Source organism: Entelurus aequoreus, linkage group LG03 (assembly GCF_033978785.1).
Source record: "Entelurus aequoreus isolate RoL-2023_Sb linkage group LG03, RoL_Eaeq_v1.1, whole genome shotgun sequence".
NCBI classification, from domain to species: domain Eukaryota; kingdom Metazoa; phylum Chordata; class Actinopteri; order Syngnathiformes; family Syngnathidae; genus Entelurus; species Entelurus aequoreus.
The window spans coordinates 57,748,062-57,764,336 of NC_084733.1; the positions used below are offsets into that span (position 1 = coordinate 57,748,062).

General features: G+C 41.1%; 1 protein-coding gene across 1 annotated transcript in view; it reads right to left on the reverse strand.

The window, feature by feature from the left end:
• Positions 1 to 2,659: 2,659 nt before the first annotated feature.
• The window catches only part of lin52 (lin-52 DREAM MuvB core complex component), a 73,502-nt gene continuing 59,886 nt past the window's right edge, over positions 2,660 to 16,275 (reverse strand). The window contains exon 6 of the mRNA XM_062042289.1: positions 2,660 to 2,942. Coding sequence (XP_061898273.1) covers positions 2,887 to 2,942 — 56 coding nt within the window. The 3' untranslated portion in view covers positions 2,660 to 2,886. The remainder of the gene's footprint in view (positions 2,943 to 16,275) is intronic.

The following is a 16,275-nucleotide window of genomic DNA, read 5'->3' on the forward strand; positions in this document are numbered from 1 at the left end:
GAAGCAGTGCACTGTCAACACCGTGTATGGTGAGGATGGTGTTCTGCTGACCTCGACTGCGGATGTTGTGGATCGGTGGAGGGAATACTCCGAAGACCTCCTTAATCCAACCAACACGCCTTCCTATGAGGAAGTAGTTCCTGGGGAATCTGTGGTGGGCTCTCTTATTTCTGGGGCTGAGGTTGCTGAAGTAGTTAAAAAGCTCCTCGGTTCCTTAAGGCTCTGGATGCTGTGGGGCTGTCTTGGTTGACAAGACTCTGCAACATCGCGTGGACATCGGGGGCGGTACCTCTGGATTGGCAGACCAGGGTGGTGGTTCCTTTCTTTAAGAAGGGGAACCGGAGGGTGTGTTCCAACTATTGTGGGATCACACTCCTCAGCCTTCCCGGTAAGGTATATTCAGGTGTACTGGAGAGGAGGCTACGCCGGATAGTCGAACCTCGGATTCAGGAAGAACAGTGCGGTTTTCGGCCTGGTCGTGGAACTGTGGACCAGCTCTATACTCTCGGCAGGGTCCTTGAGGGTGCATGGGAGTTTGCCCAACCAGTCTACATGTGCTTTGTGGACTTGGAGAAGGCATTCGACCGTGTCCCTCGGGAAGTCCTGTGGGGAGTGCTCAGAGAGTATGGGGTATCGGATTGTCTGGTTGTGGCGGTCCGCTGCCTGTACGATCAGTGTCAGAGCTTGGTCCGCATTGCCGGCAGTAAGTCAGACACGTTTCCAGTGAGGGTTGGACTCTGCCAGGGCTACCCTTTGTCACCGATTCTGTTAATAACTTTTATGGACAGAATTTCTAGGCGCAGTCAGGGCGTTGAGGGGATCCGGTTTGGTGGCTGCAGGATTAGGTCTCTGCTTTTTGCAGATTATGTGGTCCTGATGACTTCATCTGGCCAGGATCTTCAGCTCTCACTGGATCGGTTCACAGCCGAGAGTGAAGCCACTGGGATGAGAATCAGCACCTCCAAGTCAGAGTTCATGGTTCTCAACCGGAAAAGGGTGGAGAGCCATCTCCGGGTTGGGGAGGAGACCCTGCCCCAAGAGGAGTTCAAGTACCTCAGAGTCTTGTTCACGAGTGAGGGAAGAGTGGATCGTGAGATCGACAGGCGGATCGGTGCAGCGTCTTCAGTAATGCGGACGCTGTATCGATCCGTTGTGGTGAAGAAGGAGCTGAGCTGGAAGGCAAAGCTCTCAATTTACCGGTCGATCTACGTTCCCATCCTCTGTAACTTATTTTAGTTGATGCAAATTTGTGTGTAGGCCCCCATACGCAACATCAACAACATGGCAAGCATGGCTGAGCAGATTCACATCCCCCTCCACACTTAAAATTAAGGGTTTGGGAAAACTATTGGTTTTACAAATAAATTGGGGGTTTTGCTTGCTGTCAAATACAATGAAAGCCCATCTAACCTTATAACTCATTCGAAACAGCGACATGGAATCCGTATGGACGAGGCATATTTGAATCGAGATGCATTATGATCAGGATGTAAATCGTATCTAATCAAATTGCCAATTGATGAATAGATTCCCTAAATGTATTGGACCGTTGATTGTGAATCTAAATGTGTATCGCATCCCTAATGATGATACATCGATTTATAATTTAATGAGATTGAGTCATTATGGTTTCAAAGGACTGGACTAAAATTCCAATGGCACCCAACTTCTGTTTGTCAAATAAAAAAATGACTTGCACATAATATACAGGTACACTAAATTTCACTTTAGGTAACAATTTGGACAGTTCAGAGTATACACTTATTTGAACAATGAAGTGAAAATAAGGATTATACACTTACACCCTGAAATTGGCATAATGAACTAGGATAGTGCAGATGACACTATCCTAAACCTTGGTTGCCTCTAGGGTGAAAAAAAAGGAGGGGGTGGGGGGAGCGTTCGGATTAAAATAGTGTTTACCTTGGCAGATAAAGTTAACGTATAGAAACCTCACCCTGGGATATAAAATAGAAGTCTACAAACATACAATACATAGCTATTGCAGAATATACTCCAAGCTATAAAAGAGGTTAGTATTGCTTGAACTCCGCTTCGGCTGCAACACTGCGACACAACATATCTCCAAAAACAGCTAAATTGTACAAATGATCCTTGTTGTTCTGAAGGGCGACCCGGGTTGGTGTGGGAGGTGAAGTCACCAAAGCAGAGGCGGCCTCTGTGAGAGAATCGGAAAGACAGGGCTTACTAGAGGCTGGGTAAGAAGTGTAACTTGTTGGCAGCGAGCGGCCAGAGAGCGAACAACATCTCCAGCAGAGAACAGTCAGAGGCATTGTCTTACCTAATTATGGCCGACAAACTTCTTTTTGTGTCCCTTTGGGCAGTCCTGTCTGCTTCTCTTTTTGCCTGACCGCTCGCTCCAACAACGCTGAAGTGTGCTAATTAGAAGAGAAACGGCCCAAGTAATTATGTCAACTCTAATTAAAGGCGATGACAATGAGCAATATTATTTGTACGCAATGTTTTGTGTATAAGGGACCTTGCTTCCAAAGCTCATTAATGGAAAAACATTGCACTGGTGGAGCTGGGAAATTCTTCTTCTTCGGTGCTGCACCACAAGTTATTGTCATCCTTTACTATTCACTTTCAAAACAGTTTTGGTGGAAGATTAATTACTTCAAAGTCGTAGTTTCATTTATAAAATTTATTTTAGTGAAGCAAACCGCAACAGTGTTAAAATGGAAATGAGTATAAATAAAGAAACGTAAGTGCAAAGTAAATAAAATAGTATTTTGGAGAACAACAGGTTCAGAGTTTTGCTCCATTTAGGAATTGATAGTTTGGTGATATAATTAATCAGGTAATTCAATTCATCTTGCAGTCCCACATATCTAATACTTTTTAAAAATGTTAAAAAAACAAGTGTCACTTCTTTGGCCTTTCCAAGATGTTCAGGAACTTGCCTCTGGTCATTTCTCTGGCTGAAAAACACAACAAGAAAATGTAATGAAAAGGTTGATCAAAAAACACTGACACAAAGACAAGTTTGTGATAAACATCTGCCTGTAGCGCCGTCTCTTGAGCCGCACGATCAATAATGCAAAGCGTGAATTTAATATGTGCATTGTCACCGGAAGGGCAATTTATTCAAACATCTGTTCATTCTCAACATGGTAAACAACATAAAAAGAGGAGTCTGGTGATTTGCTTCATAGCAAAGGAGCTGAGAGGTGCTGGTGCGTGAACATTATGTACGTATGCAAAGCATTGGAGATAAGAGATGAGAATACTGGCAGGCAAAATGTTTCCATTATCTTTATCATGTAATGAAAGCATATGACGGTGTGTGGGATAAACGACAAAACGATATAAACAATTACTCCTATTCCGACTATGATTTTCCCTCAACTTGTATTTAAGCAACTGAATTGACAACATTTGAAAATGCTTCTACAATACAATATGAAAAACATACACAGTATTGATCCGATTAAAAAAAAAATCTAGTGTTCAATGATTGGTGTGTGACAAGAAGAAAAGACCTCACTCGCTTTGGGCAACGTCTTGCGCCATCCATCTATAAATCTCCAAAGATGGAGTAAACCCTTCTTCAGATATTATTTTGTAAAACTGTACCACCCAAAAGTCAAATCAAATTCCAGGGTATTATTTGATACAACCAGCAGAGGTATTTTTGATTCAATCTACTAGTTTGTGGTCTAAAGAAAAAGCATCAACTATTGGAAGTTAATTACATATTGGCAGAGAAACAATCAATTGTTAATTTTCCAAATTACTAGACCAAGAAAATTTTGTTGAATTCCCATTGCTCATCAATTACAAGTAGAGTTGTGGTGAACTGAGAAGAAAATAATCTTAAAAGGTTATTAGTTATTTTATGAGTTCCTAAATGACTAATGTGCAGAGGTGGATCATAACGCGCTTAACTTACTCTACTTAAGTAACTTTTTGGATACATTGTACATGGTTATGGTTATGGTGGTTTGAGTTTATTTCGAACATGCATACAATTACAACATGATACATCACAATTTTGAGTTTCTCTTTTTAACATCTTCAAAAAGGAGTAGAAAGAATCAGATCTTATTTAATCGTACCCTTTTTCCATTACATAGTAATTGCTAACACATTTGTTCACTTCCTGTTCTAAGTTTATTCACAATACACTCCATAAATTATAACATAAAAAAATAGTGAAGTAAGTTGTAGTTTAGACAGTGAGATGAATAAGATTAGCAATATGTTCAGAATGTTTATCATGGTTCTTCTTTGTACATCATAAATACTTAGTTTGAACAGTTTCTTAAATTGGATCATATTAGTACACTGTTTGATTCCTTTACTCAATCTATTCCATAATTTAATTCCACATACTGATATACTAAAGGTTTTTTTTTTTAAGTAATTTTTTTAAGTTACATTTTTCTTTGAGGTCATATTTCTCTTCCTTTTAATATTTTCGATACAATAAAGGGTTTGAATGTTCTCTATATCCAACATTATATATTATTCTAACTGATCTTTTTTGTAACAGGGTTAGTGACTGAAACATACTTTTGACGTTATTTCCCCATATTTCTGTACAATAACTCACAGATATGGTAACACTAGCAAGCAGTAAAGAATATGATTTTTGGTCCTATACATATTTATAGCTTTATTAATTATTTATGTATTTCTTGACACCTTATGTTGTATATTATATAATATTTCCAGTCCATTTCATGATCAATCATTACACCTAAATATGTGATTTCATTCACTCTTTCAATGTCTATTTGTATTTGTGTATGACTTTCTCTCTTACTGTTACCGAATAGCATATTTTAGTTTTACTGAGATTCAAAGATAGTCTGTTTTTGTCAAACAATATTTTTAATTTGTTAATTTCTTCTGTTATTTGTATTAGCTTCTGTGTGTTCTCTCCTGAACAAAAAGCAGTTGTGTCGTCAGCAAATAATACTAACTTTAAGTTTTTTATAACTTTACCAATGCCATTTATATAAAGACTGACCAATTTTGGTCCCAATATTGATCCCTGTGGTATACCACAGGATATATTTACCAATGTAGATGTGTCCCCTGTTTTTGTCAAACAATATTTTTAATTTGTTAATTTCTTCTGTTATTTGTATTAGCTTCTGTGTGTTCTCTCCTGAACAAAAAGCAGTTGTGTCGTCAGCAAATAATACTAACTTTAAGTTTTTTATAACTTTACCAATGCCATTTATATAAAGACTGACCAATTTTGGTCCCAATATTGATCCCTGTGGTATACCACAGGATATATTTACCAATGTAGATGTGTCCCCTGTTTTTGTCAAACAATATTTTTAATTTGTTAATTTCTTCTGTTATTTGTATTAGCTTCTGTGTGTTCTCTCTTGAACAAAAAGCAGTTGTGTTGTCAGCAAATAATACTAACTTTAAGTTTTTTATAACTTTACCAATGTCATTTATATAAAGACTGACCAATTTTGGTCCCAATATTGATCCCTGTGGTACACCACAGGATATATTTAGCGTTGTAGATGAGTCCCCTGCGACCCCGTAAGGGTCAAGCGGTAGAACATGGATGGATGGATGGACGTGTGTTTCCCTTGCTTTACATATTGCTTCCTGTTGGTTAAGTAGCTTCTTATCCAGTTTAAGACATACCTTCTGATGCCATACCGTTCTAATTTTTGCTTAAAATATTTCGAATAAGTGTGTCAAATGCTTTAGTTAAATCCATAAATACTGCCGCTGTACACTGTTTACCATCTATTGCATTGGTAATTTCCTGTTATTTCAATTAAAACCATCGATGTTGAAATATTAGCTCTGTATACATATTAGTTCTCTGCGAGTATTCTATTTGTCTATGAAATTGTCCAACCTGTTATTGAACAGTTTTTCAATAATTTTAAGAAAATTGTGGAAGTAAGGAATAATGATTTGTAAATTGGTGTTTGTCTCCAGTCTTATTAATCTGTATAACTTTAGCTATTTTAATTTTGTTTGGTAATTTACCTGTTTGAAATGACAGGTTACTGATATACATTAATGGTCCTCAGATCTCTCCAGTAACCTTTTTTTTACCATTTCCATATTAATTCCATTACAATCGATTGAAGTCTTGGATTTACAATTATTTACGATTTTAAATATTCCCTCTTGTGTCACCTGTGAGGAAAATTGAGTTGAGATTTCTATTTACGGTGTCATTGAAGTCCTCAGTTGAAGCTGGGTCTGGAATCCCTTCCTCCAATTTTGGTCCAATATTTACAAGGTAGTTATTGAAGCTTTCTACTACTTCTTTAATGTCATTATTTATGTTTCAGAGTAATCCCTCTTAGTGCCATTTTTAATACTTGACAGAGTAGTTTTAACGCAATATACTTTTACTTTTGAGTTTTTTTTAGAATAAAGAATGCCATTCGTACTCGGTTACATTTAATTTAATTCCAATTACTACATTTATTTTATTCTAATGATTACTGCTTGCAAATACCGTTTTGGATCCTTTTTCCAGCGGGCACTTTTAAATGACTCTGTTTCAACAATCCAACCTAGACACTAGTCACGTATGACTCCATTTCACCAATCAAATGGAGCCTGGTAGTCACATGATCACACAAAAATATTGGCAGCCCTACTACACGGGGACAAGGGGGGGAACCCCCTTCGAAGCTCCTGGTTTTTCAGCAATTGAACATGCAAAAATTTGCCAAAAAAAAGCACAATTTAAAGACGTTTTAATGTTTAAAGAATTGAAAAATTATCAACATAGTTTACATAAATACATACCCCATTCATCCAAATGAATCACTATGTCTGTTTCAGTCACTATGTTATTTAGTCACTATAGTAGTTACAACTTGTGTTCACATCCACAGGAACCACATGGGTTAGCCTACTCTATACAGTATTTACAACCTTACTAGTGTTCACTTCACAGATGGTTCATCTAGTTACTTACGTTATTTACACATTACTTTGGTTCATTCACACATTACTTTGGCATTTTTGCTTTGAAGGCTCTGACATGAGCATTCCTAGCAAATTTCAGAGCAGCTTGCATTTTCCTTTTTGTTTCTGCTTTAGTGGATTCTGCCTTGGATTTTATAGCCAATTTCTGTCTCTTCGACTCCCTCTCCATTTCTAACTGCTCCAAATGCAAAAAGTATAGAGTACACACAATGTTTATTCTATTAGCTAACTTCCTTCATCTGAATAGCCATTTGTAATTTATAGCATGAAATAAATATATTGCAGTCATGTTGTTATGTTTCATAATGATTCAACAATTCAATGTCAAAATATAAACAGTAGAAATAATGAACAAAATGTCAGCTACTGTCTTGTTCTAAAACACCAATGAAAATGAAATTTAGTATTTAGACAGGCTATACTGTAGCAAAAGTCATCACCTGTCTGCCACAATCATGTGTTCTTAAATGTGTATTCCACGTCTTCCATGTCGAGAGCAGTTTTGATTTAGGCTTACATGGTAAACAACTGTTATTGGACTTTTGTGCTCGTCACGGATTGTCCATAACATACACCATGTTCAGACATAAGGTTGTCCATATGTGCACTTGGCACCAGGACACCCTAGGCCGCAGTTCCATGATCGACTTTGTAGTTGTGTCATCGGATTTGCGGCCTCATGTTTTGGACACTCGGGTGAAGAGAGGGGCGGAGCTTTCTACCGATCACCACATGGTGGTGAGTTGGCTGCGATGGTGGGGGAGGATGCCGGACAGACCTGGCAGGCCCAAACGCATTGTGAGGGTCTGCTGGGAACGTCTGGCAGAGTCTCCTGTCAATTTCAATTTACACCTCCGGAAGAACTTTGAACATGTCACGAGGGAGGTGCTGGACATTGAGTCCGAGTGGACCATGTTCCGCACCTCTATTGTCGAGGCGGCTGATTGGAGCTGTGGCCGTAAGGTAGTTGGTGCCTGTCGTGGTGGTAATCCCAGAACCCGTTGGTGGACACCGCCGGTGAGGGATGCCGTCAAGCTGAAGAAGGAGTCCTATCGGGGTTCTTTTGGCTCATAGGACTCTGGAGGCAGCGGACAGGTACCGACAGGCCAAGCGGTGTGCGGCTTCAGCGGTCGCAGAGGCAAAAACTCGGACATGGAAGGAGTTCGGGGAAGCCATGGAAAACGACTACCGGACGGCTTCGAAGCAATTCTGGACCACCATCCGCCGCCTCAGGAAGGTGAAGCAGTGCACTGTCAACACCATGTATGGTGCGGATGGTGTTCTGCTGACCTCGACTGCGGATGTTGTGGATCGGTGGAGGGAATACTTCGAAGACCTCCTTAATCCCACCAACATGTCTTCCTATGAGGAGCAGTTCCTGGGGAATCTGTGGTGGGCTCTCCCATTTCTGGAGCCGAGGTTGCTGAGGTAGTTAAAAAGCTCCTCGGTGGCAAGGCCCCGGGGGTGGATGAGATCCGCCCGGAGTTCCTTAAGGCTCTGGATGCTGTGGGGCTGTCTTGAATGACAAGACTCTGCAGCATCGCGTGGACATCGGGGGCGGTACCTCTGGATTGGCAGACCGGGGTGGTGGTTCCTCTCTTTAAGAAGGGGAACCGGAGGGTGTGTTCCAACTATCGTGGGATCACACTCCTCAGCCTAACTGGTAAGGTATATTCAGGTGTACTGGAGAGGAGGCTACGCCGGATAGTCGAACTTCGGATTCAGGAGGAACAGTGTGGTTTTCGTCCTGGTCGTGGAACTGTGGACCAGCTCCATACTCTCGGCAGGGTCTTTGAGGGTGCATGGGAGTTTGCCCAACCAGTCTACATGTGCTTTGTGGACTTGGAAAAGGCATTCGACCGTGTCCCTCGGGAAGTCCTGTGGGGAATGCTCAGAGAGTATGGGGTATCGGACTGTCTGGTTGTGGCGGTCCACTCCCTGTACGATCAGTGTCAGAGCTTGGTCCGCATTGCCGGCAGTAAGTCGGACATGTTTCCAGTGAGAGTTGGACTCCGCCAAGGCTGCCCTTTGTCACCGATTCTGTTCATAACTTTTATGGACAGAATTTCTAGGCGCAGTCAAGGCGTTGAGGGGATCCGGTTTGGAGGCTGCAGGATTAGGTCTCTGCTTTTTGCAGATGATGTGGTCCTGATGGCTTCATCTGGCCAGGATCTTCAGCTCTCACTGGATCGGTTCGCAGCCGACTGTGAAGCGACTGGGATGAGAATCAGCACCTTCAAGTCAGAGTCCAGGGTTCTCACCCGGAAAAGAGTGGAATGCCATCTCCGGGTTTGGGAGGAGACCCTGCCCCAAGTGGAGGAGTTCAAGTACCTAGGAGTCTTGTTCACGATTGAGGGAAGAGTGGATCGTGAGATGGACCGGTGCGGCGTCTTCAGTAATGCGGACGCTGTATCGATCCGTTGTGGTGAAGAAGGAGCTGAGCCGGAATGCAAAGCTCTCAATTTACCGGTCGATCTACGTTCCCATCATCACCTATGGTCATGCGCTTTGGGTTATGACCGAAAGGACAAGATCACGGGTACAAGCGGCCGAAATGAGTTTCTTCCGCCGGGTGGCGGGGCTCTCCCTTAGAGATAGGGTGAGAAGCTTTGTCATCCGGGGGGAGCTCAAAGTAAAGCCGCTGCTCCTCCACATAGAGAGGAGCCAGATGAGGTGGTTCGGGCATCTGGTCAGGATGCCACCCGAACGCCTCCCTAGGGAGGTGTTTAGGGCACGTCCAACCAGTAGGAGGCCACGGGGAAGACCCAGGACACGTTGGGAAGACTATGTCTCCCGGCTGGCCTGGGAACGCCTCGGGATCCCCCGGGAGGAGCTGGACGAAGTGGCTGGGGAGAGAAAAGTCTGGGCTCTCTCGTTGTCATTTGGGATTTGCGTGATTGTTGTGATTTCCCTTCCTGGTTCGATGACCCGCCCTATCTTGCCTCTGATTGGCCTGTCCGTATGTTTTGCCTTAATCTTAACCAATCGTGACTCATCATAGTAAACCAACCAACCAATCATGGATTTTCTTATACGTAAACCAACCAATCATCATTGATATTTCCCGTATATTTTGTCTGCTGCCTGTGGAGTTGCTTCGCTATGTAGCTCTGATTTTAAGTTAATTATTTTTAACAGAAAACCGTCGTTTTTACCACTGCAGCCGTAAACCGGAATGGATTATCAAAAACCGTACTCATTATGGGAAAACCGTAGTTGTTGGCAGGTATGGCAAAGAGACAGATTAAGATTTTAACACACATTGTAGGTCGGGAAAAACGAAGGAAAACAGAATATCATTTTTTACACTTTTACAGAGATAAAAACGACAAATTTCTGACTATAAACTATAAATCACATGCCTGATATAAATATCAAGTCATTGCATAAAGAATACAAACATACTTATTTATGTATTCATTTAACCCTACCTGAATACATCTAGACTATTTTGCCAATGAGAGATACTGTAAGTGTAGTGTCATATTATACCTAAGATCTCATAAATGTACTTTCCAGTGTGTTCCTGTTAATTATATACATATCGCCAGAATGTTTCCAATGCTCTCTAAAATCTAAACATTAGAATTGATGACATTTCCTTTCAACGAAATTGACAAGATCTCAGGTTTGGGGGAACCTGCATGTCCTGACCGAACGATTGTTGCTGAACACACAACGGACTCTTGGGAAAAGCGGAGTGCCGTGTGCCTGGCGACCCTTTCAGTCAAGGACGTTGAAGATATCTACCTATTCGGAATCAGGATAACAGGGCATTTGCTGATTGGAGTAAGTGTTGCCCGGGTGTATCAACAAAATGGAGGATGCTGGCAGTAAATGACCGCCATAACCACAACACCAGGGGGAGCTCCACTAACCACGTTAAACCCAGATTCCGAACTAACAAAGGTCTTAACTCATTTTCTTTCTATGCCACATAAATGTGGAATGCGCTCCCAACAGGTATAAAAGAAAGGGCATCTCTATCCTCCTTCAAAACCGCAATAAAAGTTCACCTCCAGGCAGCTACAACCCTAAACTAACACCCTCCCCGGATTGCTAATAATCAAATGTAAACAATCAAATGCAGATACTTTTTCTTATGCCTTCTGATCTCTCTCTCTCTCTCTCTCTATGTCCACTACTTGCTGTTCATATCCTACCCCCCCCCCCCTCCACACCCCTGATTGTAAATAATGTAAATAATTCAATGTGATTATCTTGTGTGATGAAAGTATTATGATGATAGTATATATCTGAGAGTATATATCTGTATCATGAATCAATTTAAGTGGACCCCGACTTAAACAAGTTGAAAAACTTATTCGGGTGTTACCATTTAGTGGCCAATTGTACGGAATATGTACTTCACTGTGCAACCTACTAATAAAAGTCTCAATCAATCAATCAAAGCTGTTCAAAGTACCCTAAAGCTACCACAAATGTTTAGAGTGAAAAGTTGAAATTTGTTTTTGCTCAGTCAAACAATGGCAGCTTCGGGCCGGACATGCCTACCCCTTCCCCCCTTGTTGCGAGTCTCAAGTTGTAATATGTATATGTGCTTTGCTATAGAGGTTTTTTTTCCTGGTTTCTAACTAAACACCCCCCAGGAGTTTAGATTGGGACTTGCTTTTTTCTCCTCCTCTTCCCCCCATGTTTACCATGTTCCCATCTTTTGTGGGGCGCCGCCCTAGTGGCAACCCATCAGCGTTCCTGTTCCGTCTACCCTGTACAAATTATGTCTGCTCTTGAACGGGTTTGTGCTGAAAATGTAATGTTGTTGTACTTTTCAAGTGCAATGACAATAAAGTGCTATTCATTTTTTCTATCCATCTCAAATTATTTAATTATCAAAAGTATCTATATTTTGATTTGAAAATCGATACGAGAGCATAAAGATCTAGTATCGACGGTATGGACATTTCAATATCCATTCCTACAACAGTAATATTTAAATCTTAGGCCTGCGGCAATGAAAAAAACGACAGTGACTTGCAGTCAGCTATCAGCAGTCAGACAGCACACCTCTTAAATCTTTAAAACTATATACTATATTAACCTACAAGAATTCAACTTCCAACTTGTACAAACATGTTGTAGCAAGTTGTAAATTACATACATATATATATATATATATATATATATATATATATATATATATATATATATATATATATATATATATGGCGACTTGTCCAGGGTGTACCCGAACGCAGCTGAGATGTTGTTTCTCTGGAATGGATGGATGGATGGATGCATATATATATATATATATATATATATATATATATATATATATATATATATATATATATATATATATATATATATATATATATATATATATATATATATATAAATAAATAAATATACAAATATACATATATATATTAATATATATACATTTATAGTTTAGCAGTGTGTATTAGCCCTTTTATAAAGTCATAAGTTACTGTAAAATGTGCATTTTTTTGTAGTACATGTAATAGTGTCTCTGTCTCTCACGCGCACCCACACTACGGTTGTAATGCAAATACCATTAAAAAATAGCTACTAAATAAATCAGAGGTTGCTTATCAGTTTCTCAGTACTTGAGTAGTTTTTTCACTAAATACTTACTCTTCCCAAGTAATTATTATTTCTATGTCTACTTCTTTTACTTGAGTCATATTACTCCAAAGTATCGCTCCTCTTGAGTACAATTATCTGCTCCTCAACTCACCTCTGCAAATGTGTAATAGACACAGAGCCAAACAGGCCTTTGTCTTAGTTTTGGAACATGTTGAATGTTGTTACAGAGATGCATAGTAACAAAAACTAAGTGTCTCACATAAGTAACAATGCAGAATAACACGAGAATATTTCCTGTTTGAAGTTGATCTTTAGAGAGCTGCCAATCGTCGCTAAGAACGTTGTTAGACTATGGCATCTTCTCTACAGTATCTTCGAAGACCTTGCAAAGGCACCATCTAAGTACAGTATTTTATTTTTTTCCAAGATGAGAAGACATGCTTTTATAGGCTGCCGGCCTGGAATTACCTCAGTGATTTCATTTAGCTGAACGTTGCATCACACAATATAAAAGGTATGGTGCAAGTGATTGCAAAAAGGTGTTATGCAAAATGTCATCCAACTTCATAATGCCTGCAAGAGATAAAAAAATCAGCCTCCTCTTTTATACATGGCAGTTAATGAAAAAGCTGGGCCCAGTTGGTAATGTTGATGAGATGCTTAGTATAGAATTATATCAACACTCATGGGCATGGGATCCACGTCACCTTGAGTTGTCTGCCATTAGGTTAAAGACGATGCTAATTCCAACGGCACAATTTAATTATGCACTTTGCCATCGCTTCCGATTGCCCTCAACATCTGTGGCACATCTGGACACACACAGGAAGCTTCTGATTAAAATGAAGTCATCAAAATGTGAAAATGCAATTATACTAGGAGGACTCGAAAATTGTACTTTCTTATTAGTAGCAGTTTTGCAGCAATTCATGTTTTCATTTCATTTATGTCATGATCTCTTTCCTTGCTCTTTAACTTTAGATGAGCCTGAGATGGCAGTGCCACGCTCCTTGATGAGCCACTCAGCACCCTTGACTAGGGTTGCAAAGGGGTGGAAATTTTCCGGTAAATTAAGCTCGGGAAGTTTGGAAATTTTGACCATTTTTTGATTATTCAAAGTTGGACACAGTCTATCTTATTCTGTAGAACAAGAGGAGAACCTTGTAAAACACTAATGCAATGCCACACACATATATAAATAGTCAGCTAAACAATTGGAGTAGTCTTTAAAAATATTTTACTGATGGACAATTAGAAATAGGCTAAATGAATAAATGAACACTCAATCAGCATGCGAAATCAAATATATAACCTACATTCTTGTATGACAACAGAATGGCTAGCAGAACAGAACGCAGAGGAAACTACACCTTTTGATTTAGTATTTGCTAGTTGAACTTTACAGATCACAAAAAAGGTAAATTCGGATCGCTAACTTGTTAGCATAAATTAATGGGATTTAACATAAAGAAAATTAGCATCACGGCTAACGGAGAAACATTTTCGGTTCATTACGAGACTGTGGTGGTACATAAACCTAGCTAGCTAGAGATATTGGCCCCAAAATCATTTAACAAGTACAGGAACATTTAGCTAGCTAGCTTGAGTGGAAGTCTGCTGGAGTAGTCTACAGTCGTACAGTAACAAGCAATTACACCAGTGACGTGCAGTCACTGGAGGCAGGGCCTCACGTGCCATCATGGAAAGAAAAAAATGTAAAAAGATAAAACATTTATTAAATTGTTATATGTATCCAGTGATTATACTATAACGTTTTTTTTACATTTAACTTCACCAGTTTTAGATTATTTTTATTCAAAATTGCTGAATTTTCACATTTGCTGTTCAAATACTGAGAAGAGGCGGTGCTGTGATCAGCAGCCAGTTGAGGCACGTCACTCAGTTGAGCCTCAACATGGATTGCGGACTCGGCTAACTGCTGGCCTGCTGTGCAGTGAGACCGTATTGCTATATGAACTATATTATACATTTCCATAGTTTAGTTAGCTGAGGTATATAATGTACAGTGTATTTTGTCAACAACTGTATGTGTGTAACGTGTTTCTTGTGCTGAGCAATTATAAAACTGCTGCAAAGACGCACTGGCTGAGGCTCGCAGTAATCCCGCCACCTGGTGGTAGAGAATGCACCCTCGCCGTAGAATGCACCCCCTGATGGGAGTGTTATATCAACTAAAGCCCACACTTAAACTTTCCACGTGCAAGATTGAATCTATTTAAAAACATATTTAATAAGAAGCCAAAAACTAGCAAAAACAATAATGTTCGTGTTGGAGGAGTTGTGAATGACTGCAGGGCCACAACATTAGGTACACCTGCAGACTGCAGCACGGATTTCATATTTCATTCATTCACAACTCCTCCAACACGAACATTATTGTTTTTGCACTTTTTGGCTTCTTATTGAGCTGCTGCATTTTTTGGTTGGGTTGTTTATTTCTTTTGAGTAACTTCTACATTTCTAAAAGGGGAGGAATGTTATAGAGTGATCTATGTTTGTCTGTTGCCATCTCCTGGTTAATGTTGGCTATAGCGTACTGGGGTTACTTTTTGGTTGGCCAACGATTTACGTGGTGTTGCGCACCTGACGTCAAGTGTGTTGAGTCTGTTCTGAAGTCTACAGTAAAGAGACATACTTCATCACCTCGCCTGGTTATTGCCTCCAACCCAATATATTACATAAAGGTAAGACCATAATAACGTTTTTTTCATTAAATGTGCTTTTTTGTGTGCTACAGTTTGTATGTGTAAAGTTAAAGTTAAGATGAAGTACCAATGATTGTCACACACACACTAGGTGTAATGAGTGTGTGAGTGCTCGTGCACAGGGTGCGTGTGATGCGTCAGTGCGTTAGATTTGTGGCAGAAGTGCTTGTAGTTAGTGCATGCTGCCCCTGCTTGCTACTCTCTGCTTACAGCTATCGCCGCCAGCTAGCCCCTGGGTGGGTGAAAAGAGGAGCCAAGTGCGTAAGCCTCCTCCTGCTGGTACAAAGCCTCTCCACCACCAAGACCCCTGTGGTGCCTCCTCGTGGCCACACACGGTAAACTGCGTCTTTGCGGACACAGGCTAAACTGTAGGGGATCTCGGAGCAGCAGTGGGCCCCAGAGGCGAGGCGTGCAGGCCCACCAGTGTGTGGACACGCCCTGGCGTCCGCCAACCACTGCCCCATCTATGGGTTGAATAGATATAAGACCTCAACGGTGGAAGTGGCGGAGGATGACACTGCATGTCACAACGGCACTGAAGGCGGATGAAGGCTGCAACAGAGGGTGGTCTCCAGTCGTCATGGATCCATGCCACTGGATCAAGGCCCCTCTCTGCCAAGGACCGTGTGGTGGCTGCAGGCGCATCAGTCTCCCCACGCTAAAAGACGTCACGCGCAGGCGTCCTCCCGAATGGGAACCCATCCATTTTACATCCCGGATACTTCAAAGTCCTTTGGCGACCGGGAAGTGGTAACGGGGACAGGACAGTGAAGTCTGGCAGTCCCTAGCCACAACCTGGCACACAGGCGGTGGGTGTTAGATTCAGTCGTTAAGCTCATGGACTGAGGCAGAAGAGCTTCTCGGCAGCTGCAGCCATGACTGAGCAGCCCTATTCAGGATCCACTCTGCTCACCCCAGTAGGGGAGGGGGTTAGAAAAGGTACCCTAAAAATAGCCTGCCTCGCAACATCCTGTCTGGAATACCGCATCCAGAGGGATCACCACCACGCGGTCAGAAACAAAGA